We start from the raw sequence: 26,603 nt of genomic DNA, 5'->3' as shown, positions 1-26,603 counted from the left end.
CCTGCTTTGGCGCCTATACACAGGTGATTAGGTGCTGTTGTAATTGCAGTGTATGGGTTCTTCACAGCACGTCTGTACTGTGTGCTGCTACATTTGTACAGGTCTATTACAAATGATTGAAGCGATTTCATAAATTCACTGTAGCTCCATTCATTGACATATGGTCACGACACACTACAGATACGTAGAAAAACTCATAAAGTTTTGTTCGGCTGAAGCCGCACTTCAGGTTTCTGCCGCCAGAGCGCTCGAGAGTGCAGTGAGACAAAATGGCGACAGGAGCCGAGAAAACGTATGTCGTGCTTGAAATGCACTCACATCAGTCAGTCATAACAGTGCAACGACACTTCAGGACGAAGTTCAACAAAGATCCACCAACTGCTAACTCCATTCGGCGATGGTATGCGCAGTTTAAAGCTTCTGGATGCCTCTGTAAGGGGAAATCAACGGGTCGGCCTGCAGTGAGCAAAGAAACGGTTGAACGCGTGCGGGCAAGTTTCACGCGTAGCCCGCGGAAGTCGACGAATAAAGCAAGCAGGGAGCTAAACGTACCACAGCCGACGGTTTGGAAAATCTTACGGAAAAGGCTAAAGCTTACCGTTTACAATTGCTACAAGCCCTGACACCCGATGACAAAGTCAACGCTTTGAATTTTCAGCGCGGTTGCAACAGCTCATGGAAGAGTATGCGTTCAGTGCGAAACTTGTTTTCAGTGATGAAGCAACATTTTTTCTTAATGGTGAAGTGAACAGACACAATGTGCGAATCTGGGCGGTAGAGAATCCTCATGCATTCGTGCAGCAAATTCGCAATTCACCAAAAGTTAATGTGTTTTGTGCAATCTCACGGTTTAAAGTTTACCGCCCCTTTTTCTTCTGCTAAAAAAAACGTTACAGGACACGTGTATCTGGACATGCTGGAAAATTGGCTAATGACACAACTGGAGACCGACAGCGCCGACTTCATCTTTCAACAGGATGGTGCTCCACCGCACTTCCATCATGATGTTCGGCATTTCTTAGACAGGAGATTGGAAAACCGATGGATCGGTCGTGGTGGAGATCACGATCAGCAATTCATGTCATGGCCTCCACGCTCTCCCGACTTAACCCCATGCGATTTCTTTCTGTGGGGTTATGTAAAAGATTCAGTGTTTAAACTTCCTCTACCAAGAAACGTGCCAGAACTGTGAGCTCGCATCAACGATGCTTTCGAACTCATTGATGGGGACATGCTGCGCCGAGTGTGGGAGGAACTTGATTATCGGCTTGATGTCTGCCGAATCACTAAAGGGGCACATATCGAACATTTGTGAGTGCCTAAACAAACTTTCTGAGTTTCTGTATGTGTGTGCAAAGCATTGTGAAAATATCTCAAATAATAAAGTTATTGTAGAGCTGTGAAATTGCTTCAATCATTTGTAATAACCCTGTATACCATGCCCACCAGGCCATGCCTTCTAGCCTGCAAGTGGTGTTGTAAACCTGCCTCACAGAATCATTTGCAAAATATCAACATCGCTTGCACCTGCCATCTGTTGTGCCTATCAGTCCCTTAATTACTGCCTTCCAGCCATAGCTGCACAAGATTGCCCTGTACTTATTCGTGGCACAGCAAAATAGTCTCGATATCTGAGTCACTGAATACAGCACCCTAGTGCTATGTCTTTCTGTAGATTTAACTTTTTCTGTGGAATACCACAACTTTGTTGTGGAGATAATGAACGGAAGTTCCGAACCATCACTCTCCATCCTACCCTCGCTTGTCCCCTTCCCCCATCATATTTGCGTGTGTGCATGTGAATGTTGGGGAAGTTTGTGTCCAATAGTGGCAAGATCGTGGGCATTAGGGATGTTAGTGTAAAGGGAGGTGGTATCAATGGTGATGAGCAGGGCTCCACATGGTAAAGGAACAGGAACTGTGGAGAGTCTGTGGAGGAAATGGTTGGTATCTTTTATATAGGAGGTTAGGTTGTGAGTAATAGGCTGTAGGTGTTGGTCTATGAGAGTGGAGATTCTCTCAGTGGGGGCAAGGTAACCGGCCACAATGGGGCATCCTGAGTGGTTGGATTTTTGGACTTAGGGAAGCATGTAGAAGTAGGAGTGTGGAGAGTGGTAGTGGTGAAGAGAGAGATGGACTCCAAGGAGAGGTTCTGGGATGGGCCTGAGGGTCTGAGGAGAGACTGGTTTCTGCTGGATTTCTGGAATGGGGTCACTGTGCCAGAGTTTGTAAGTGGATGAATCTGACAGCTGGTGGAATCGTCATACCAGGTACATCCGTGTATGCTGCACAGGCAGTATTTTACTGTCTCCCCCCCCTCCCCCACTCTGCTGTCCCTCTCCCTCCCCACCCTAGCCAACTCCTTACCCCCTCCCCTCCCCTCCCACCCAGTTGTTTCTCCCATCATGCACTGCTGCTCACAGTCTGGCCTCGACAGCCAGAGACTGTGGACATGTGTGTGTGAGGTGTGTGTGTCTATATATGTGTGTGTGCATGTGTGCATGCGCGCATGCGCATCTGTCACGTCTTACCCTGCCCACTTGCATAAAATTGGAGTATTGGACACAGTGTACTGACAGTGTGCTATTATAATAATTAGTGGAAAAAAGAGAAGCAGAGTAAAAATTTTAAGCAGCTCTCGAGCATTGCTCACCACTGGCCACTTTTGCACAATCACAGTTTTTGGAGTTAAAATTAGACATTCATATGAAGCCACATAGCAGAAGAAGAGACAGAAATCTAAATGGAATGATAAACATTGACTTTAATCAAAGGACTGAATTAAATATTTGCTGTACTATTGTTAGCTATCAATTTATATCTACTGGTATAATTTTATTTCTGTAATAATTTCAACCTGACATCATATTTAACAATTTGTCCCTAAAATGTATTTATGAAGATGGCCGGATATTAATTGCTATATATTTTAAAGCTTTTAACATGTGATGGCAAAATACATGTATGTTAGAAGCCAATAAAAATGTAAATAAATAAATAAATAAATGAATGAAAGTGTATGATAAGTTCTTGTCTGGTGAAACACAATCACATTTGTCATTATTGTTTTAGGTGCACAGATTGGAGATATTGTAAGTGTTTTTGCAGATGTCTCCAAAAATTGTAAGAAAGGTTTGCAGTGTGTCTACCCTGATGGCCAGAAATATTTTGTTGGAAATGGTATTGTGAGGATGTCAAGAAAACAACTCTATGGCAAGGATGCTCAGCCAATGTAAGCAGTGATTTCATCACTTTAGACAAGAAGTGTTTGAGGGGATCTGTGAATATATTGCCACTAATAATTATACATTTGTCTTGATCATCAAAATGGTTTTATTTGATTTCTGATAACATGTTTCCAGTTACTCCATTATCAAGTCTGTGGCATATGAATACAGTGTAAGACAAAACTGAGAAATTTCTGTTATAATAAAGCAATGAAGCTGAGGAATGTAGTGTACCAGTGATCAAACTGGCTCAAGCAGTACAAGTTATAAGGTAAACAATTTTTGCAAATAGGTGGAATTAGTAACAGTACCATAATGCCTACGACAGTGGGCATATCTGTAATATGACAATGCTTACCACGTGTGTTATTCAACTTCCAGTTATATAAACATTTTATAACTGCATTATGTTAATAAAGATGTAACTGTTACATTGAAAATGTTTGGATATGAGCGTAAGAAATGACCTTCACAGAATATCATTTTCTTCAAAGCTGCTAAGAATGTCACATCGTGTTGTATGCTTACTATATCAACACTACCTAGTAAGTGTTTTGATTTTTTGATGTTTTGATTTTTGAGAGAGAGAGTATTATGATTAGATTCTCATGTAATAGCACTTTTAACTTTTTTGAAAATATACAAACAGCTTTTACATACATCGGTTACACTGTTATTAACACAGTGCCACACCTTTTTTATTAATTTTTTAGATAACTGAAAGTTCAATAATACAAGTACTTATTATAAGTGTTGTCATATTGCAGATATTGAAAGGGCATGGTCGACATCCTTCCCCGTCCTTCCCTAATCCGACGAGACCGATGACCTCGCTGTCTGGTCTCCTCCCTCAAACAGCCATATTGCAGATATGCCTGTTGTTCTAGGCATTATGCCACTGTCACTAATGCCACCTATTAGGAAAAATTGTTTTCCTTACAACATTTTGTGCTGTTCGAGACAGTTTGCACATTGATGGTGTTGTGGAAGAGTAGAAATGACTAGATAATTCGTATCAATTTAACTGTTTATTGTAATGTGCAGTGTTCAATTTCATCGTGTCAAGTGAGGCAGCACATTGGTTAGCACACTGGACTCGCATTCTGAAGGATTTTTGTTCAAACTTACTTCTGGCCATTCAGATTTAGGTTTTCTGCGATTTCCGTAAATTGCTCCAGGCAAATGTTGGGATGGTTCCTGTGACAGGGTGCAGCAGGTTTCCTTTCCAATCCTTGAAGCAGTCTGAGCTTTTGCTCTCTCTCTCTCTAATAACCTTGGAGTTGAAATCATTCTTCCTTCCTTTTTCAGTTTTGTCTTACATTGTGTTCTTATGCCGCAAATCCAATTATGGGGCAACTCTAACACTTTATGAGAAGCTAAATAACAAATATTTATCAACCAAGACAAGTGCATAATGATTAGTAAAAAGTGTATACAGTAACATAAGTTATTTATACAGTCAGAAGCTTGTAATGATATCTTTCTACAACGAAATCCACATATTTCCACTATGTGTATTTCTTTCATTATTATTATATTTGACTGACCAGGGTGGCACAATGGTTAATGCACTGGACCTATATTTGAGAGAAGTGGGCCTCAAATCTCCATTTGAATATCCCCATTTGACTATCCTCCTTGGAAAATTCTCATTTAGACATTTTGTGGTTTCCAAACATTCCTGAAGGCAATTGACAGTTCAGGATGGTTCTTTTGATAAGGCTTTAACCAATTTCTTTCCTCATTTGTTCAAACCTAAGCTTGTGCTTACACTCAAATGAATTAATTATTGATGGGACGTTGAACACCTATCTTTCCTCCTCTCTCCTTTTAGTACGTATCAGATGAACATCTTTTTGTAGATAACTATATGTTGACTCCTCTGATACTATAATTAAGCAATATTATTGTTTACAGCAGGACATTAGCAAACAGTCTTTTTTAAATAAACAGCAATCGAATGACAGCACTTTACATTTCAGTTAAACATGACAAAATAACTGCCAAAGAACCATTGTTCATTGCTTTGCATTCCTGAAACAGAAAGGATCATATGTAACAGTGGTTATTGTTAGAGCGCTGAATTTGCACACATGTAAACCGCGCATACACAAACTCTTGTCCATATTTATGTATCTTAAGTATTATGTCAAGAGTTGAGTGAAACAAGTGAGAAACATTTTGCATATGGTAAATATAAATGTTCAGTCATGTTTTGTGTTTGTTTGTTGGAATTAATGTTGCAAGCAATAAAGTAAATTTGGAATCAGATAAATATGCTTCAGATAAATCTATTGGAAGGACTTGGAAGAGCAGTTGAACGGAATGGATGGTGTCTTGAAGGGAGGATATAAGATGAACATCAACAAAAGCAAAACGAGGATAATGGAATGTAGTCAAATTAAGTCGGGTGATGTTGAGGGTATTAGATTAGGAAATGAGACACTTAAAGTAGTAAAGGAGTTTTGCTATTTGGGGAGCAAAATAACTGATGATGGTCGAAGTAGAGAGGATATAAAATGTAGACTGGCAATGGCAAGGAAAGCGTTTCTGAAGAAGAGAAATTTGTTAACATCGAGTATTGATTTAAGTGTCAGGAAGTCGTTTCTGAAAGTATTTGTATGGAGTGTAGCCATGTATGGAAGTGAAACATGGACGGTAAATAGTTTGGACAAGAAGAGAATAGAAGCTTTCGAAATGTGGTGCTACAGAAGAATGCTGAAGATTAGATGGGTAGATCACATAACTAATGAGGAGGTACTGAATAGGATTGGGGAGAAGAGAAGTTTGTGGCACAACTTGACCAGAAGAAGGGATCGGTTGGAAGGACACGTTCTGAGGCATCAAGGGATCACCAATTTAGTATTGGAGAGCAGTGTGGAGGATAAAAATCGTAGGGGGAGACCAAGAGATGAATACACTAAGCAGATTCAGAAGGATGTAGGTTGCAGTAGGTACTGGGAGATGATGAAGCTTGCACAGGATAGAGTAGCATGGAGAGCTGCATCAAACCAGTCTCAGTACTGAAGACCACAACAACAACAACAAATCTATTGGTAACCAAAGAGTAACTGAACGAGCTGCAGAGTAGAAGTGCTGCAGCAGCTGGTGGAGAGTAAAATGATGAAAAGTTGATGCCTTTGTCTGTTCGTTGAATTTCAAGTAAAAATCAAAAGGACTGTAAAAAAGTTTGTTATAGCCTTGTAAACTTTTGAGAGTAACTACACTCTTGAGTTTCATACTAGTTGCAACTACCTAGCTTTATAGGGGTATATGATGTCATGTGACAATGTAGTGCAATAATTGGCATCTGTGACTCAAATGGGCATCTAAAAGAATTCACATTTGAATTTATTTGAAGGTAACAAGAAGTTTAAGTTATTTCTTGGAAATACACTGACGGGGGAAAAAAATCATAACACCAAGGAGGAGTTGTGCAACGTAAATGAAAGTTGGTAGGCGTATTTCTGCATGTTTTACCAATGCCTCGTCTTTTAGTCGTCTTCTTGTTAGTCCTGGCTTCTTGAGATCCCTTGGTGAAGAGACATGATATATCAAGTTCCGTAGTGATACAATGAAGTTACGCAACAGTTGGTGAGTTAACTTTTGGAACTGCCAGTTTATTGGCATTTATGGAAAGAAAAACACTCTCGTACTCTCATATGGTTACATGTAATATTTTTTGTGTGCAATGGGACCTACTGCATTGCAAATCTTTGATAAATTAATTAAGCTGCATTAAAGTGTTGCTGGGCAACATAATCAACACAGTGATAAGTCTCTCAATTAGAACTGAATCTCAATATTTTAAATAAACTTTCAGTTCATTTTTGTCAAAATCAGTACTTGTCTCAAAATTAACTTCCAACTCAGTGCATTAAGTTCAAGCATATTGGCAAATATTGTATGCGATTTACAGGACAGCTCAATTATGCACTTGTAACGTATTTTAAATCGAGCGCACGAGCTTCAGTTTTCCCTAATAGGCTAAATGTCTCTCTTGTAATAACGTGATCTCACGTAAAGTGTAACTGGAACTGGATTTGTGTTCATCCGAGTCAAAATCATAAAAAATAAAATTCAGTGGACAGGTTAACGAACTGTACGCGCACTCTTTAAGTGATAACTCATCTCAGAATAAAAGCCACATATAAATTCACACTTTTTTATGCATACAAAAATCAAAACACCTTTATATTCAACAGATAAGTTATGGCATGTAATTACTAATTAAACATTTCTGATTCTGAATAAACATCAAGAACTTGTATTTCATAATCAATAAAATTTATTGTCTGAGAGAAACTATTAGTTTACTAAAACAGATTCAGATTACAGTCAACTGATGTCTGGACGATGATGTCACGAATCGACACTTGCTTGGAATGAACGAAATGCCTGTACTGAAAAATACTGTCCGTTGCATGATTTACTGACTCTTACGACAAAATTGATACCCCTGGTATCGCTACCCTGCCCCCCAGTCTGTAATGTTGCAGGATTCACTGGAGCTTGCTGGGGTGGTGTACTGTGCTGTTATACCTTAGTTTAGGCATTCCAAGATTCATATCACAAGTTGTAACATACACTTTACATCAAATTTTACATGAGTAATTTTAAATGGGGGCCTAACAGAAATTGCCCATTCAAATGAATCTCCAAAAGTCAATGAATTTGTTTGAATTTCACTTTTTGACATGATACACTTTACACTCACAATACAACACACACACACACACACACACACACACACTACATTACACTTCACTATTTGATGAGAAGATGTTTCAGCGGGCTGCACAAGGCTGGGATTGCAGACAGTTCCTATAGAAAATGGACAGAACTGTGACGACCACTGAGCCATATAAGCAGCTGTAGTCAGCTCAGTCATCTTCTTCTTTCTTGCTTTCCAAACGAGCCGCGTACAGTGTCGGGTTGAACGACATATCAGCTGGTAACATCATCTCTGCTTCTCAACTGCGTGTCTTGCGAGTCTCTCTGGAGCAAGTGTTGTGTCCTCGCCTGATATTGTTTTGTCAACAGAAAAACAAAGTGAATGCACAATTATTCCATTTCATTTGCGAATGTGTTTCATAATTTGTTTAATAAAGATTGTTTCCCTGACATTTGGATTACAGCATTCGTTGTCCGTTTCATGGCCTGAAGTCACTTACTGCAGGCCAGCAATATTCTCGTCGATGTGTGCATCGTGATGTACCACTATCTTTAAAAGGTTTATTGTTATAAAAAAGCATGCTACAGATCTGCTTGTGTGCCTTTCCCTTATTGTGCAGATTTGCGTTCTTCATCATAAACGCTGCGAGTATGGTTCATCAGTATTTGTTTTGGTGCATATTTTTGTTGTTGTTGTTGTTGTTGTTGTTGGTGTATACATTGTCATCCAATATTGAAGCTTGTTCCGTCACATAATTTTCCTCGGTTTATATTAGACAATAGTCCTTCCATCTTCCTATCATGTATTCAGTTTCCTTACCATAATGGTTATTGGTTCATCATGAGATAATTTCCAATAATAATTGCGATCGTAAATTGATCATGCGACTCTGGTGGCAGGCAGTATGAGTATGTTTACAGTGGTCACTACAGCAACGACAAAATAAGAGTGTTACAAAAATACTTGTAATTACAAAGGAGACGACGTACCTTGCTCATCGTCAGTTTTGTCATCATGTGAAAGGCCATTACGCTGGTCTGGATGGATAATTTGGAAGAATCAAACCATGTATTCTTCCTTTTACTCATTCGTTTTCTTCACTGTCCACAATGAAATTGTAACGGTATTTCAGCATCGAAACTGTTCTTGTGAAGTTTTACACACCTCGCACCACCACAGTCTATACAGCCTCTTCTTTTGTCATCTGGTAGTACTCCATATGGCGACAAAAAGTCAAACAATTTTCTGTGGGGGATAGGTATGGAATTAGATTTTTCCATATGAGAGAATCTGCCGAAGAAACATCAAGAACACCAGACATCCCACTCACTACCAACATAAATTGTCTGGGTTTCCCTAACAACTCACAAATAATTCGCAGAGGTATGTAATTTAGAACAACTAAGGGAACGACAGAAAACAGATAGAAATTACGATCACAAATAATTGATCATAACGCCTGCCAGAAGAGTTGCACGATCGATTTATGGTCACACATTCGATGTGTATCGTTTAGACCACGCGACTTCGATAGGCAATCATTCTTGGAAATTATCCATTGTGAAATTCAAATATACTTTCTACCATTAATTCATATAAAATTCCTTCAACAATTCATGAACATAAAATACTTATGCCTCTAGGGTAGCATTCTTTTAAACTTGACTAACAACCCTGAAGTCAATTAATCTTGCTTTCTATTGTTCTTCAATCTATTAACTCTTTTTTTTTTTTTTTTTTTCTCTTTTCAGAAGTTATCTTTTCTGTGAACTTTTTCATTTTAATCTTCTTGAATTATATTATTGTGTTGTGTTTGTCATAACACATACATTATATTTAATAATATCTGAATAAGATAATCCTCCTAACTATATATGAAATAATGAACAAAATAATACATCTTGTAGCTCATCGTGTGGCTCAAGTCTAATATCGGTGTCCTGTAAATACTCTTCTCATTGATAATATTTCTTTCTCTCTGTGTGGTGGAATAAACCTTTTATCACATCAAAATCACAGTCAGCAAGTATATAACTTCCTTCATGAGGAATTTGTATTATTCTGTATGCTCCAGTATATAAATACTGCCATTTCTTATTTAACTTTTTCTTTATCAAGGCCTTTGGATGGTTTCTCAACAATATTTCTTCTCCAACAGAATAGGTTATTATCTTCTGTACATTTTTATCGGATTTTGCTTTTCATAATTGAGCTTGAAGTTGTTAAGTAAACTTTCAAGATTTCCTCAAGGGATGTCAGGAAGCGGGCACAACAGATTTTCTGAATTAACTCATCCAAATTCTCAGGTATTGTCTGTACTGGTATGATTATCTTGTTTATCTCTCTGGTGTCGAGAAATAATCTGACATCACAGTTGACTTTGAGGACCACCAAAAGAGGGCTACAATTTTCAGTATGAGGGGCTCTATAATTGCCCACTCTAACATTTTGTTAATTTCTTTCTTGACTGCCTCTCTCTTTGACCAAGGATCAGAATAGGAAGTACAACAAAAAGATTCGTAAGGATATGTCTTAATGTCATATTCGAAACCTTTGATTATTCCAAGACGTTTGCTAAATATGGGCAGATAATTATGTAACAAGCAACACAAATCTTCTTGTTGACTTGCAGATAGTATTCGGATTCAGAGTTTTTCTCCTGAAGTGTAACTTGACTTATTTCTTCTCCAGTATATTCAATATAGAAAATATCATCAACTAAATTACAGTCAGTACCAATATAGCTAACCATTAACTTCATGCAATACTGATCCAGGACTACTTTGCCTTTAATCACAGAGACTGCCAAAATGTCTCCATCAGAGTCCAAGGTACGTGTTCCTTCTTTTAAATTGATGACTGCTCCAGCATCACAGAAACAATCTAGACCCCAAACACATGGTACTGTCATTCTTGAAACAATTAAGAAGGTACTTTCTATTGATGCCCCCTGCATCATGATGTTGACTTGTGCCTGCTTTGAGACCTTTCGTGCTTTTGCACTAAATGCTCCAGATACAGTACATGCAGTAACAGGAAATGTAAGCACTTTTGCTCCTCGGCTAATTTGTTTGAAACAATTGCTTCATTACGCTAATGGTTGCTCCAGTATCAATCAAAATTTCAACATCAATACCATTTATTACTGCTTGAACTACTGCCTGCAAAATTCATCCACACTTATTCGAAATGTAAGGTGTTTCAGTTCCCCCCTTAGGTCCAGATCGTCATTATACCTCAGTACATTCACTTTAAAATGGTGCCTGCCCTCCTCATCCTCTCCAGTCATCCTAGGAAGGCTTTCGGTGACCGGTTCTAGTTTAATCTTTCAGTAGACGTCATGTTCGGTGGTTCATGTACTTCAACAATGCGTACAGTATGGTCAGAATTTGGTGGTTGCTCCCTTCGTGATTTTATTGCTCCGTTACCAAGTGGTATCGGTCCTTGTGGTTGTTGAGTTGTATTTGCATCTACCCATCGAACTTCAGGTGTCGAAGGGTCTTTCCAAGGTTGTATACTATCAGGATTGTCTTCTGGGTATTATATCACATCTGTGTGAATTACCATACTGATTATTCGAATCATTCTGTCTGTGCTTAAGATTTGGTTTTCCGGTACTAATCTGATTCACCTGATTATTATTATTTCCATTGGTTTCTGTAGTATAATAGGTGTTACGTTGATATTGATTATTATTGTTGGCTTTACTATAGCCATAAGATGTCACTTGTCCTCCTTCATGTTGTTTTTGTGAGGTATATATTTGATTATTATTCCGTACTAGGGCATCTTCAAGTATCATATTGATCCAATCGACCACATACAGGAAATGTTCCACATCATAGTCAGGGACATTTATAAGTTTCTCATGTATATGAATAGGTAATCTTCCTTTCAAAATATGTATCACTTCTCTATAGGAAATAGGATCACTCCAGTACCTCATTTTATTAATGTATTTCTCGAAATACTGTCTTAATGAACCTCGTTTACTATTATAAAACACCGGTTGATACACCTCGTTTCGTAGCCTCTCTTGTTTGCTACTCGACTAGTATTTTGCTAGGAAAAGTTGTTCAAACTCTGCACATGTATTACAATTCTCACTCGCTTCTGCAGCCCACAGTGCTGCCTCAGCTGTGATCTTGAACACAGTAAATTGAAGTCTATCATGTTCAGACCAACTGCGAGGAAAAATACACTTAAAATTGTTGATGATTAAAACTTTTGGATGGATGTCATCTTTTTCAGTCAAAAAGGTAGGAAACTGTCTACTTTTGAATATGCTTGTCTCATCCTTTAAAGACGACAAGTCCCCTCTTTGGACGAAAGTGCCATTTTCATTTCCATAACAGTCACAAAATTTGTCGGGTGTATTCCCACAACAGTTACATTTTACTTCACTACAGGATTTGTTATTTCTAAGCCAGTCTTTGGAATAGTAGTCTTTATTCAATACATTTCATGAAGATTTTTGTTCTAATTCTGACAATTTACAATTTGTTTCACTTTGCCACTTAGGTAATTCTTCAGTTACTTTATTTTTAATAGCCTGAAACTCACTAGAAAATAAATTGATAAGTTCCTCATTTTCAGTTTGTTTTTCCTTAACTATCTCAGCTTGTTTCAACTCGAGAGTGGTATTGGTCCTTTAAATATTTATCTATGTCCTTCCAAGTGTTTATTTCGAATTCTGACATCTTTTTAGACATATTCTCAATTTGCACATTAGTCTTCAAGTAACTACTTTCACAGTTACAGATTTTACCTGACAAATCACTATGCCCCTTTGAAATAGTTTCACATTTATTCTCCATCTCATTAATTTTACCAATAAATTTCGGTATCTGTGTTAGTCATATAATTCACTAAATTTAGTACTAATTGTTCTACCCACTCTACTTTTAAGTTATCAAATTTCTCATTTAATTGTCTATTACCCTCTATAAGTGACTCGAACTTGTTTTTCATTGAGTAAACCCATTTGGATGTTGAATTTTTCAGTTTGGGAATCAAATTTAGCATTAATATTCTCATTTTGGGAATCACACTTCTCATATAGATGTCACATATTTTCAGTTAACTGACATTGCATACTCGCCATGAATTTAGTAATCATATCATCTTTAAGCTCTGTAACATTTGATGTAAGATTCACACTTTCCTGTGTAACTTTGGTATTTATAGACTCCTGTACATTACTATTTCTACTTGTACTTGGGTCTGCTTCTACTGTCACCTCCACACAAATGACATTATCATCACTTGAATTATTTGATTGCTGTCCTACATTTATTACATTTGGGACTCCTTCACCAAGATTTTCCTCACTCAAATTATGCGATTGCTGTTCCATAATTGGTTCCTGAGTTACCTCCTCATGAGGATTATATCCACTTTTACTCCCCTCACCCAACACTTCCAAACTCTGGGTTGCATTATCTCATGCTCTCCTTGTTCGGGTATACATTTTCCTTAATATTTTATACACAGTTAAAATATCAGTACCTACACAACACACAAAATGATTGTATATCTTTTATACTATGTCTATCCTACCCATACCTGCAAGTATCACACGTTTGCTGTGTCTTTCCGACGGGTTGAAGCTCATGCCTTGGGGCTGAAGTTATTAGTATATCCTTTTCAGGACCCTCGTTGGGTGCCAAATATTTTACCGATGCCTCTTCTTTTAGTCATCTTCTTGTTTGTTCCAGCTTCTTGAGATCTATTGATGAAGAGAGACGATATAATAAGTTCCGTAGTGATACAATGAAGTTACACAACAGTTGGTGATTTAACTTTTGGAACTGCCGGTTTATTGGCATTTATGGAAAGAAAAACACTCTCATACTCTTGTGCAGTCACGTGTAACATTTTGTGTGCATAATGGGACTTACTGCATCGCAAATCTTTGGTAAATTAATTAAGCTGCATTAAAGTGTTGCTAGGTAATGTAATCAACACAGTGATATGTGTCTCAATTAGAACTAAACCTCAATATTTTAAATAAACTTTCGGTTCATTTTTGTGAAAATCAGTCTCAAAATTAACTTCCAACTCAGTGCATTGGCAAATATTGTATGCGATTTACAGGACAGCTCAATTATGCACTGGCATGTAACGTATTTTAAATCGAGTGCGTAAGTTTCACTTTTCCCTAATGGGCTAAACGTCTCTTTTGTAATAGCGTAATCTCACGTAAAGTCTAACTGGATCTGGATATGTGTCCATCCGAGTCAAAATCATAAAAAATAAAATTCAGCACACAGGTCAACGAACTGTACGTGTGCACTTTTGCAGCCTTAAGTGACAACTCGTCTCAGAGTAAAAGCTGCACATAAATTCAGTATTTTTTATGCATACAAAAATCAGAACATCTTTATACTAAACAGGTAAATTATGGCATGTAATTACTAATTAAACATTTCTGGTTCTAAATAAATGTCAAGAATTTGTATTTCATAATCAATAAAATTTATCATCTGAAAGAAACTATTAGTTTGCTAAAACGGATTCAGATTACAGTCAACTCATGTCTGGACGATGACATCATGAATCGACACGTACTTGGAATGAACGAAATACCTGTACTGAAAAATACTGTCCGTTGAGTGGTTTACTGACTTTTACGGCAAATTTGGTACCCCTTGCATCACTACAATGTGAAAAATGATGTCTATTCAAATTTTGTGTCTTTGCATACGAGTAGCCCTAATACTGCCACTATGAGGATGAGGATGCAAATCAGATTTGCTGTAAATACACGCTGAAATGGTCATGGGCATTACACACCTTTGAGACTGGATGTAGTGAGTTGATACTAGTCCAGAATGTCTCTAAGATGACAAAAACTCTATTACCGGTACCTCACTGACTTTGAACAGTGTCGTGTAATAGGGATACGAGAATAGATGTTCCTTTCACAGTATTGCAGGAGGACTTGGCAGGAATGTAACCACTGTACTTGATTGCGGGCAGTGGTGGTCACAAAAAGATACATTTGCAAGAAGAATGATCTCCGGACAACCACATGATGCTACCGAGATGGAAGACCATTGTGTTGGATGTATGGATGTAGTGCATCGTACTGTATCTGCAGCAGCAATTTGAGCAGCAGTTGGTACCAAAGTGGCACACTGAACTGTTAGAAATTGGTTACTTCGAGGACAGGCGCAAGCCGTATGCCCTGTAAATTGTATTCCAATGACCCCACACCCATTTACACATCTCTGTACTTGAATATGTTCGCCTATATCAGTTTCTTTGGCACTTCAATGTATGTTACCCAGTGTCAACACCTCCAACCAATTGTCCATAATCTAACTTCCCATGCCAATGATACCAACCACTTCCTTTACTGACTCTCCACCATCCCCACCCCTTCACATCCTGGATCCCTACTCATCACTGTTGATGCCTCCTCCCTATACACCAACATCCTTCATGACCATGGTCTTACCATTGTAGAACACTACCTTTGTCAACGTCTTAACCCACAATTACTTCTCCTTTGAAGGAAGTGTATAAAAACAAATCCGTGGCACTACCATGGGAATGTGCATGCCACAGTGTTTATGGGCCATCTAGAGCAGACCTTCCTAGCCTCCCTAAACACCAAACCCCTAGTGTAGTTCAGGTGCATTGGTGATATCTTCATGATCTGGACTCAGTGCCAAGACACCCTATCTTTATTCCTTCATAACTTGAACACCTTCTTTCCCATCTGCTTCACCTGGTTCTCCTCAACCCAGTGTGCCCACCTTTGTAGACATTGATGTCCTCCTCTCTGATGGCTCCACGTACAACTCTGTCAACATTAAAACCACCAACAGTAACTGCATATCGACACACACCAAAAATCCCTCCTGTACAGCCTGGTCACCCACAGATGGCGTATCTGCTGACAAGAACTCCCTCACCCAGTATGCTGAGAGCCTCACTAAGGTGTTACAGACAGGCACTATCTCCAGACCCAGTCTGCAAACAGTTCTCCTGTGCCATAACCCCTCACACCTGAATCCTCCAACCAGTCTCAAGAACCAGCCACAAAGGAGTGACCTCTTCATTACCCAATACCACCTCGAAGTGGAACAACCAAACCACATCCTTTGCCAGGGCTTTGATTACCTATCCTCATGCCCTGAAATGAGGGGCACCCTATCTGAGATCCTTCCTGCCCATCCTAAAGTGGTGTTCTGTCACCCACCCAGTTTCCGTAACATCCTAGTCCATCCTTATGCCCTTCTCATTCCGAACCTCTTGCACAATGATCATATCCAAGTGGAAGACCCAGGTGCAAGACCTGCCCAATCCACCCACCCATCACTTCCTATTCCAGTTCTGTCACAGATTTATCCTACCACATCATGGACCAGGCCACCTGTGAAAGCATCCATGTCATTGACCAACTATGCTGTAGTCATTGCACAACTCTTTATATTGGTATGGGTACCAACCAGCTGTCTACCAGAATGAACAGCCATCACCAAACTGTGACCAAGAACAAAGTACACTGCCATGTGGCAAAATGTGCAGCTGAACATAAAATGCTTGATTTTAATGGCTACTTTACTACCCGAGTTGTGCAGATCCTCCCCTCCACCACGGTCTTCTGAACTCTGCAGATGGGAGTTATTCTTACAACACATTGTCCGCTCCCCTAATCGTCCTGGTCTCAACCTACAGTAACATACTGCCTCCACGCCCTCCACCCAAAGGTTTCCATCCCCTTTGTCCTCTCACCGCCACCTTATTCTTGTCTCCCACCCTCTTTATTTGCACCCTCTGCCAATGCACTCACCCATCTTTCCCCACTCCTTTTCTTTTTTGCTCCTTTTCTCCCAATTACCCTGCCCCATAGCCTGCACCTGTTGTAATTCCAGCCCCTCCACACACTGCCAGACAGCGTTCCTCTCTCCCCCTACCTCTACACTACCGTCCCTTCCCGTTCCTCACCCCCTCCATATTTCTGCTTCCATACCACATGATAGTTGCATTGTGGCCTGAGCTTCTGGAGTTGGCAGTTATGTGTGCGTGGGGTGTGCTTGCTTGTGTGTATGAATGATGTGTGTTTCTCTTTTGCTGATCAAGGCTGTGGCTGAAAGCAGTATGTAAGTGTCTATTAATTGTGTCTGGCTGCAATTTAACGTGCCATCTTTACAGTAAGTAGCAACTTCTCCTAATGTGTTCATACTCCTACCTGGAGTTTCCAGTTTGAGTTTACCTAGACAGATGTATTCCCAGAATTTCACTACTCTACCTTAATTATTTCTTGGTGCTGTGATTTTTTTATGTCAGTGTATTTGTTGCTAAATTATTCTATTGCAGAGTAATATTTTCAGTTTTACAAGTTGCAGCCATGAGAATTGGAGATTAGACTAACAGTAAGACACGAGTGCTTACTATACTATACTATACTATACTGTAGGTCAGTGTGTGTACAATTTCAGAGAATGCTAATGACAGTAAACTAGGAGGTTCTAAGCCCCACAGTGCTGATTCTCATATAAAAGTGTGTGTACCAAATTTGGTCGAAATCAATCCAGTGGTTAGGAGGAGATGCTGGACATACACACACCAAGCGAGGTGGCGCAGTGGTTAGCACACTGGACTCACATTTGGGAATACGATGGTTCAAACCCACTTCTGGCCATCCAGATTTAAATTTTCCGTGATTTCCCTAAATCGCTCCAGGCAAATGCCAGGATGGTACCTTTGAAAGGGCATGGCCGAATTCATTCCATATCCTTGATACAATCCGAGCTTGTGCTCATCTCTAATGACATCGATGTCGGCGGGATGTTAAACCCAATCTTCCTTCCTTTGGACACACGTGCACGTGCGCACCACACACACACACACACACACACACACACACACACACACAAACACTCGCTCACTCACTCACTTCCCAATGTCCCCTCTCACCAACCTTCTTCCCCTCTCTAATCATATATTTATGGACTTTTGATCTGTGTCATAAAATTATTTGATTAACATACTGTTAGCAGAATGCTCATAATAGCATTTTTCCTTTAAATATTGATGTAATATTATGTATTCTGCCCTTCTGTTGGTGGTTATTTAATACCTACTAGGTCATCAATAAAGTTACAGTGACTAATTATAGTAATTTTTAAGTTGCTTTGGTTGAAAAATTGCTTCTGTTAACATGACTTTGGGAAAGAATTGTGGTTTATACAATGTGCTTCTTTGTCATTCAGTGGAGTGGCTGTAAGGATGCTGTCTCGTCCTTCAGGGTGTCCCTCTGTTCCATCACTTTTGGGTATGGCAATCCTGCAGAACCTCCCATCAATACTTACATGTCATGCACTGGATCTTTCACCAGGGCATTATGTTCTTGATTGCTGTGCCGCTCCTGGGAACAAAACATTACACATAGCAAGTTTGATGAATGACAAGGTGAGGGAAGTTGTGTTGTGTTGTGTGCGTGTGTGTGTGTGTGTGTGTGTGTGTGTGTGTGTGTGTGTGTGAGAGAGAGAGAGAGAGAGAGAGAGAGAGAGATGGATGGTTTTTTTGTATTGTTGTTATTCCATCCTAGATTTTCCATTGATTGATTTCACCTTGGTGAATATGTTGGATTATGCTAACATCTCTAGTATATTAGGCAATGCAAACAGGAAACTGTGGAAACACAGGTTTTAAAACTTATCTTTATCAATTGAATGATCTTTATCAATTGAATGAACCTTTTTCAAACAGAGATCTTTCTGAATTGTTAGAAATATCTTGATTCTGATCCATTTATAGACTTCCAAGAAAGATATGATAAAGTAGAGCCTCACTAATCCAATCTCGGATGACCCAACTCCTTGCATGTAAATAGTCCGACCATTCCATTTATTGTGTTTGTTTACATACATGGGCCACTGCTACAGTCAGGTAACAAAATGTAAACATGTGATACTGTCTTTAGTGGAGAAACTGAAAGTTCTCGAAAGGTTAGATAAAGATGAGTATCTTCAAAGCAGTAGAGAACAGTAGCAGTAGAGAACAAAGTCAGACAGTGATGACTGATGATGAGAAAAGACTAAAAATACACAAGACTTTGAAAAAGCCTAAAAGTGCAATTCTATATAATGCTTTTTGGACATTGTTTGAGCAGGAGAGAAGAATAGGAACTCCATTGTATGGACCAATCATAAAAGAAAAGGCACTGATCTTGTATGAAAAATTAGATGCAGACAATGAAAATGAATAGTTTACAGTGAATGACAGCAGCTAAATAGGTGGGAAAAATGCCATGGCATTCAGAATGTAATTATTACTTTTGGCGAGAAGTGGTCTGCTGACAAGACTGCTGCCAAAGAATTTGTTCTGAAATTTGAAAACTTGGTTCAAGAGCTTGAGATGACCCCTGATGAAATGCATAACAGTGAAGAGGTTGACTTAAGCTAGAAAATGCTCCATACAAAGACTCTTGCTGCAAAAAGTTAGTCTGTAACAGGTACTAACTTGCCAAAGATAGAGTAATTATTATTATTTGTAGTAATGTTAGAGGCAGCCCCAGATGCCATTGTTTGGGACTGAAAAGAAAAGAAAAGAACCAAGGACATTCAAAAACATCAATGTGATATAACTACCTGTATATTATCATAACCAAAAGTCAACATGGATGGAATTAAGTCTCTTTAAGGAATAGTTTTAAGACCAGTTAATTCCTTTCATCCCTGCCTTAAAGAGCCATATTGATATGCCACTTTGACATCTCATCCACCTGAAAATGAAGAGGGTGAAATAAAAGCTTTATTTTTTTCTGCCAAAGTAACGAGGCAATACTGTTGAAAATGCATTGGATCAATTTTAAAGAGGGCTCAAGGAGGCAGCACCTTGTTTCAAGTGATGAAATCAAAAGAGAAATAAGAGATTTGAGCTATACAATTGCCAAAACTTGGGGAAAAATGCTGGCACCAAGACATGAAAATCTTGGCTCAAACTGTGGCCAAAAATGAATGAAAAATCAAGATGAAACACCAGAAGAAACCAGTGAAGAGAATCAAGATGAAACAGCATGTGCAACAAGTGGTGAAAGTCAAGACGTAGCCACTAGAGTGATTTTGAGGGATTTGTGAACTTTACAACCAGAAGTTGAGTTCAGTGATATGAGTGAGTGTATCAGTAATGCTGAATTTGGCTGCAAAGCAGAAGAAGAATTAACTGATGAACAAATTATTGATGCCTGTAGTTCGAACAACCCATGAGAACGAGAAAGCTGATGACGACAATGAACCTACTGCTTGGATATCACATACAGATGCTAAAAATGCATTTGAAATAGCCATTCAGTATGTCTAACAAAGCTCTACATCTACCCCAATAGACATTTTGTGGATTTGGAAATGACAGAACATCACAGCAAAATCAAGATTGTCAGGAGTGAAGCAAAAGAAAAATTACAGACTTTTTTCATCCTGTTCAAGAACAGAACATGATTTCTCATGTTTTAAACAGTTAAGTACAAATCAGCTGTGTGTCAATACAGTACTGTAATAAGGCATGTACAGTTGTTAAACTTTCACTCACAGTAATAGTGTCTTGTCGCACAATACAGACTTATTTTACAGTACAGGTAATACTTTTGCATAAAAATTTTTATTGTGGGAAGTTTTCTTTTCATTTTGTCAGTTTTAACATGGAGCAATATTTCAGACAGTGTTTCTAGTTGAAAATTAGAGTTGTGCTGTACTGTATTGTGATGTTACAGATCAGTGGAAGTATTCTTTGGATAATCTGATTTTTTTGTGTTCTCACCATGCTCCTGGTCCCTTTGGGGATGGATCATTCGGTACAGTTGGTATACAGTTTAGCATAACCAGAGTGTAGGTAGTGGACAAGTTCTTAGAGGAAACAAAATTTATAGATGATAGAATTCAACCATTCAAAAAAGATAATATTGAGGAAAACATCTGTACTTAAGAGCATAGTAGCGTTATGGGCAGCCAGTGAGCTAGAAAAAGAGAACACGAGACTTGGACAAGATATGCCAGAACAAGAAAACGAAAGTCAAGAGGTTTGAAGAAAAAAATATCTGGACAGTAGTAGTTTTATGCAAGAGTTATTGAGTTACACCTCAGAATTTCACCATAGTTCTGAACATAATCTAGAAAAATTAAACAAGGCCACACAGTTTATTCATCCAAAGGAAAACAATGTTGTGAAAAATGCTGTGCAGCACTTTGTAAAACTAGTCAGCCTCAGGAAAGAAAAAATCGAAATAAGAACATGTGAGCAGCAAACAATGTTGTAGTTGTAGAAAGAGAAGCAGAAGCTGATACCAAAAGCTTCTAGAAAATACCAGGATAAATAAAGTTCTAAAATGTGGACCACAAATAAAACATAAGCCCTTAGTAATACCGTATGATATACCATCAGAAATGACAGCTGAAGAGCTAATTGGAAGAACTAAAGGACAAAAAGTATCCAACATATGGAACATCAAAGTAAATCATATATGTATGTTGCTACCATGTCGTAAAAAGTGAGAAAGCTCACTGAAAAAATGGCTCACCAAATACTATACATTCTGGTGCCACACAGGAAAGAAGGCTAATCGCAATTCATGCCAATCACAGCTGAAATAAAAATGGGAGAATATCCCAATGGTACTGTCACCGTCTTAATTAATGGTACGACGGTCACAAAGATTGATGAAGTTTATGACATACATACCCTATCCGTAGAAATTTTAAACAGATTCATCAGATATTATGTTACTACATGTACTTTGAATTCAGTCATGGTATATATACATCTACATTATGCAAACTGTGAAGTGCATGCTAGAGGGTATGTCCCATTGTACCAGTTATTAGGGATTTTTCCTGTTCCATTCACATATGTACAGTGTGTGTTCCATAAGTAATGTGACCAATTTTTTTCTGGAGCAACGAAACACCACAGCGTGTTGTAACCGGCTGGGTTAAGTGGAGGAGGGTGTTAGCTTCTAAACGCTCTTTGTCTCATTCGGCTGCGAGCTGCCAGAGTCAGGACATGCGTTTCCGTCAACCCCGTTTTGAGTTTATGTAACACAGCACAATGGACCATTCTGTAGAGCAATGGTACACTATCAAATTTTGCGTTAAACTTGGAAAGTCCACCACCAAAACATTTCCATTACTTCAGCATGCCTTTGGAAATGATTGCTTGTCCAAATCACAAGTTTTCCGATGCCACAAGTTGTTCATGGAGGGCCGAGAGGAGATCACCAACGAACCTCGCAGTGGACAGCCATCAACTGCACGAGTCGACAAAAATGTGACGCATGTGCACGATTGTTTGAACTCTGACATACGGCTGAGCCTTCAATTGATAGCACAAACTCTAAACATGTCAAAAACAACCATTTTCCGCATTGTGACCGAAGATTTGAACATGAGAAAGGTGTGTGCCAAACTTGTCCCAAAAGTGTTGACCTATGAACACAAGCACATGCGAGTGCTTCAGTGCCGAGAAATGTTGGGAATGTGTGAAAATGATCCTCAATTTTTATACTTAGTTATCATTGGTGATGAGTTGTGGATTTTTTAGTACAACCCTGAGACAAAAAGGCAGAGTTCAGAGTGGCACACCCCATCGTCGCCCCATCCCAAGAAGGCATGCATGAGCAAGTCCAGGATCAAAACCATGCTCATTGTCTTCTTTTACGTCGGAGGCATTGTCCACCACAAATTCATACCTACTGGGACTACAGTGAACTCAGCTTTCTACTTGGAAGTGCTCAAAAGACTGAAAAGGAGTGTCTCGCGCTGCCGAAGCGACATCAAGGACATGTGGAAAGTTCACCACGACAACGCGCTGAGTCACAGCGCCTTCATTGTCAATGACTTCCTGACCAGGACCAAGACCCTGTTGGTTCCCCAGCCTCCCTACAGTCCTGACCTGACTCCTGCTGACTTTTTTTTGTTTCCTCAGTTAAAAGGAGTCATGAAAGGAAAACATTGGAACACGATTGAAAGCATCCAGGCGCATGTTACATCAGCTCCAAAGGACATTCCAGGAAAGGCATTCCAGGATGCCTTCCAGGCATGGAAACACTGCCTCTAGAAACGTATCGATGCAAGAGGGTGCTATTTTGAAAATTTTTGATTATTTGTATGAATATATTCAATAAATGATTTTTTTTTTATGGATTTGGTCGCATTACTTGTGGAATGCACCTTGTATTGCTGGAAGAATGGTAATTTAAATGACCCTGTGCTTGCTGTAATTAATCTAACTATGTTCTCATAACTCCAACAGGATCGACATGTAGTGGGTCGTAGTATAGTCCTAGATTCATCATTTAAAGCTGGTTCTTGAAACTTTGTAAGTTAGTTTTCTTGGTGTAGTTCATGTCAATCTTAAAGAGTCTCCCAGTTCAGTTTCTTCAGCATCTCTCTCTCTCTCTCTCTCTCTCTCTCTCTCTCTCTCTCTCTCTCTCTCTCTGTGTGTGTGTGTGTGTGTGTGTGTGTGTGTGTGTGTGTGAGAGAGAGAGAGAGAGAGAGAGAGATTGTAGTTTCATTTTGAACTGTTATTTTCCTTGTAAATATGTCATGATTGTGTTTTATTACAGGGACGGATTGTTGCTGTTGACAAGACACAGGGAAAAGTGAATATTATTAAAAGAAAATGTGAAGAGTTCTCTGTGAAATGTGTGGAAACATATGTTGGGGACACTACAAAATCAGTTCAAACCCCTGACACAAACATGTGTAAGGCAGGTGAAGATCATTCCTTGCCGCACTGCCCACTATTTCCTCCTGAATCATTTGATCGTGTCCTGTTAGATGCACCATGCAGTGCTTTGGGACAGAGACCACAGTTACGCAATGATATCAGCATACAACAGTTACAGTCATACCCTATTCTTCAGCGTAAACTTTTTAAAGCTGTAAGTATTACTGTGATTACATTTATATATAAAAACAAAGATGAGGTGACTTACCGAACAAAAACGCTGGCAGGTCGATAGACACACAAACAAACACAAACATACACACAAAATTCAAGCTTTCGCAACAAATTGTTGCCTCATCAGGAAAGAGGGAAGGAGAGGGGAAGACGAAAGGAAGTGGGTTTTAAAGGAGAGGGTAAGGAGTCATTCCAATCCCGGGAGCGGAAAGACTTACCTTAGGGGGAAAAAAGGACAGGTATACACTCGCACACACGCACATATCCATCCACACATACAGACACAAGCAGACATATTTAAAGACAAAGAGTTTGGGCAGAGATGTCAGTCGAGGCAGAAGTGTAGAGGCAAAGAAGTTGTTGAAAGACAGGTGAGGTATGAGTGGCGGCAACTTGAAATTAGCGGAGATTGAGGCCTGGCGGATGACGAGAAGAGAGGATGTACTGAAGGGCAAGTTCCCATCTCCGGAGTTCGGATAGGTTGGTGTTGGTGGGAAGTATCCAGATAACCCGGACGGTGTAACACTGTGCCAAGATGTGCTGGCCGTGCACCAAGGCATGTTTAGCCACAGGGTGATCCTCATTACCAACAAACACTGTCTGCCTGTGTCCATTCATGCGAATGGACAGTTTGTTGCTGGTCATTCCCACATAGAATGCGTCACAGTGTAGGCAGGTCAGTTGGTAAATCACGTGGGTGCTTTCACACGTGGCTCTGCCTTTGATCGTGTACACCTTCCGGGTTACAGGACTGGAGTAGGTGGTGGTGGGAGGGTGCATGGGACAGGTTTTGCATCGGGGGCGGTTACAAGGATAGGAGCCAGAGGGTAGGGAAGGTGGTTTGGGGATTTCATAGGGATGAACTAACAGGTTACGAAGGTTAGGTGGACGGCGGAATGACACTCTTGGCGGAGTGGGGAGGATTTCATGAAGGATGGATCTCATTTCAGGGCAGGATTTGAGGAAGTCGTATCCCTGCTGGAGAGCCACATTCAGAGTCTGGTCCAGTCCCGGAAAGTATCCTGTCACAAGTGGGGCACTTTTGTGGTTCTTCTGTGGGGGATTCTGGGTTTGAGGGGACGAGGAAGTGGCTCTGGTTATTTGCTTCTGTACCAGGTCGGGAGGGTAGTTGCGGGATGCGAAAGCTGTTTTCAGGTTGTTGGTGTAATGATTCAGGGATTCCGGACTGGAGCAGATTCGTTTGCCACGAAGACCTAGGCTGTAGGGAAGGGACCGTTTGATGTGGAATGGGTGGCAGCTGTCATAATGGAGGTACTGTTGCTTGTTGGTGGGTTTGATGTGGACGGACGTGTGAAGTTGGCCATTGGACAGGTGGAGGTCAACGTCAAGGAAAGTGGCATGGGATTTGGAGTAGGACCAGGTGAAACTGATGGAACCAAAGGAGTTGAGGTTGGAGAGGAAATTCTGGAGTTCTTCTTCACTGTGAGTCCAGATCATGAAGATGTCATCAATAAATCTGTACCAAACTTTGGGTTGGCAGACTTGGGTAACCAAGAAGGCTTCCTCTAAGCGACCCATGAATAGGTTGGCGTACGAGGGGGCCATCCTGGTACCCATGGCTGTTCCCTTTAATTGTTGGTATGTCTGGCCTTCAAAAGTGAAGAAGTTGTGGGTCAGGATGAAGCTGGCTAAGGTGATGAGGAAAGAGGTTTTAGGTAGGGTGGCAGGTGATCGGCGTGAAAGGAAATGCTCCATCGCAGCGAGGCCCTGGACATGCGGAATATTTGTGTATAAGGACGTGGCATCAATGGTTACAAGGATGGTTTCCGGGGGTAACAGATTGGGTAAGGATTCCAGGCGTTCAAGGAAGTGGTTGGTGTCCTTGATGAAGGATGGGAGACTGCATGTAATGGGTTGAAGGTGTTGATCTACGTAGGCAGAGATACGTTCTGTGGGGGCTTGGTAACCAGCTACAATGGGGCGGCCGGGATGATTGGGTTTGTGGATTTTAGGAAGAAGGTAGAAGGTAGGGGTGCGGGGTGTCGGTGGGGTCAGGAGGTTGATGGAGTCAGGTGAAAGGTTTTGCAGGGGGCCTAAGGTTCTGAGGATTCCTTGAAGCTCCGCCTGGACATCGGGAATGGGGTTACCTTGGCAAACTTTGTATGTGGTGTTGTCTGAAAGCTGACGCAGTCCCTCAGCCACATACTCCCGATGATCAAGTACCACGGTCGTGGAACCCTTGTCCGCCGGAAGAATGACGATGGATCGGTCAGCCTTCAGATCACGGATAGCCTGGGCTTCAGCAGTGGTGATGTTGGGTGTAGGATTAAGGTTTTTTAAGAAGGATTGAGATGCTAGGCTGGAAGTCAGAAATTCCTGGAAGGTTTGGAGAGGGTGATTTTGAGGAAGAGGAGGTGGGTCCCGCTGTGACGGAGGACGGAACTGTTCCAGGCAGCGTCACAGCGGGACCCACCTCCTCTTCCTCAAAATCACCCTCTCCAAACCTTCCAGGAATTTCTGACTTCCAGCCTAGCATCTCAATCCTTCTTAAAAAACCTTAATCCTACACCCAACATCACCACTGCTGAAGCCCAGGCTATCCGTGATCTGAAGGCTGACCGATCCATCGTCATTCTTCCGGCGGACAAGGGTTCCACGACCGTGGTACTTGATCATCGGGAGTATGTGGCTGAGGGACTGCGTCAGCTTTCAGACAACACCACATACAAAGTTTGCCAAGGTAACCCCATTCCCGATGTCCAGGCGGAGCTTCAAGGAATCCTCAGAACCTTAGGCCCCCTGCAAAACCTTTCACCTGACTCCATCAA

The 26,603-nt window shown here is 40.2% G+C and overlaps 1 protein-coding gene across 2 annotated transcripts in view; it reads left to right on the top strand.

Moving 5' to 3' along the window:
- LOC124789289 (tRNA (cytosine(72)-C(5))-methyltransferase NSUN6) overlaps positions 1-26,603 on the top strand; it is a 94,676-nt gene that overhangs the window by 45,336 nt on the left and 22,737 nt on the right. For both annotated transcript variants that reach the window (XM_047256601.1, XM_047256602.1), the window contains 3 exons: positions 3,073-3,232; positions 18,129-18,327; positions 23,477-23,794. In XM_047256601.1, the coding sequence (XP_047112557.1) occupies positions 3,073-3,232; positions 18,129-18,327; positions 23,477-23,794 (677 nt within the window). The remainder of the gene's footprint in view (positions 1-3,072; positions 3,233-18,128; positions 18,328-23,476; positions 23,795-26,603) is intronic.

This window comes from Schistocerca piceifrons, chromosome 3, assembly GCF_021461385.2.
Source record: "Schistocerca piceifrons isolate TAMUIC-IGC-003096 chromosome 3, iqSchPice1.1, whole genome shotgun sequence".
Classification (NCBI taxonomy): Eukaryota; Metazoa; Arthropoda; class Insecta; order Orthoptera; family Acrididae; genus Schistocerca; species Schistocerca piceifrons.
The sequence above is the reverse complement of the archived record's forward strand: the minus strand, read 5'-3'. Positions and strand labels throughout refer to the sequence as shown.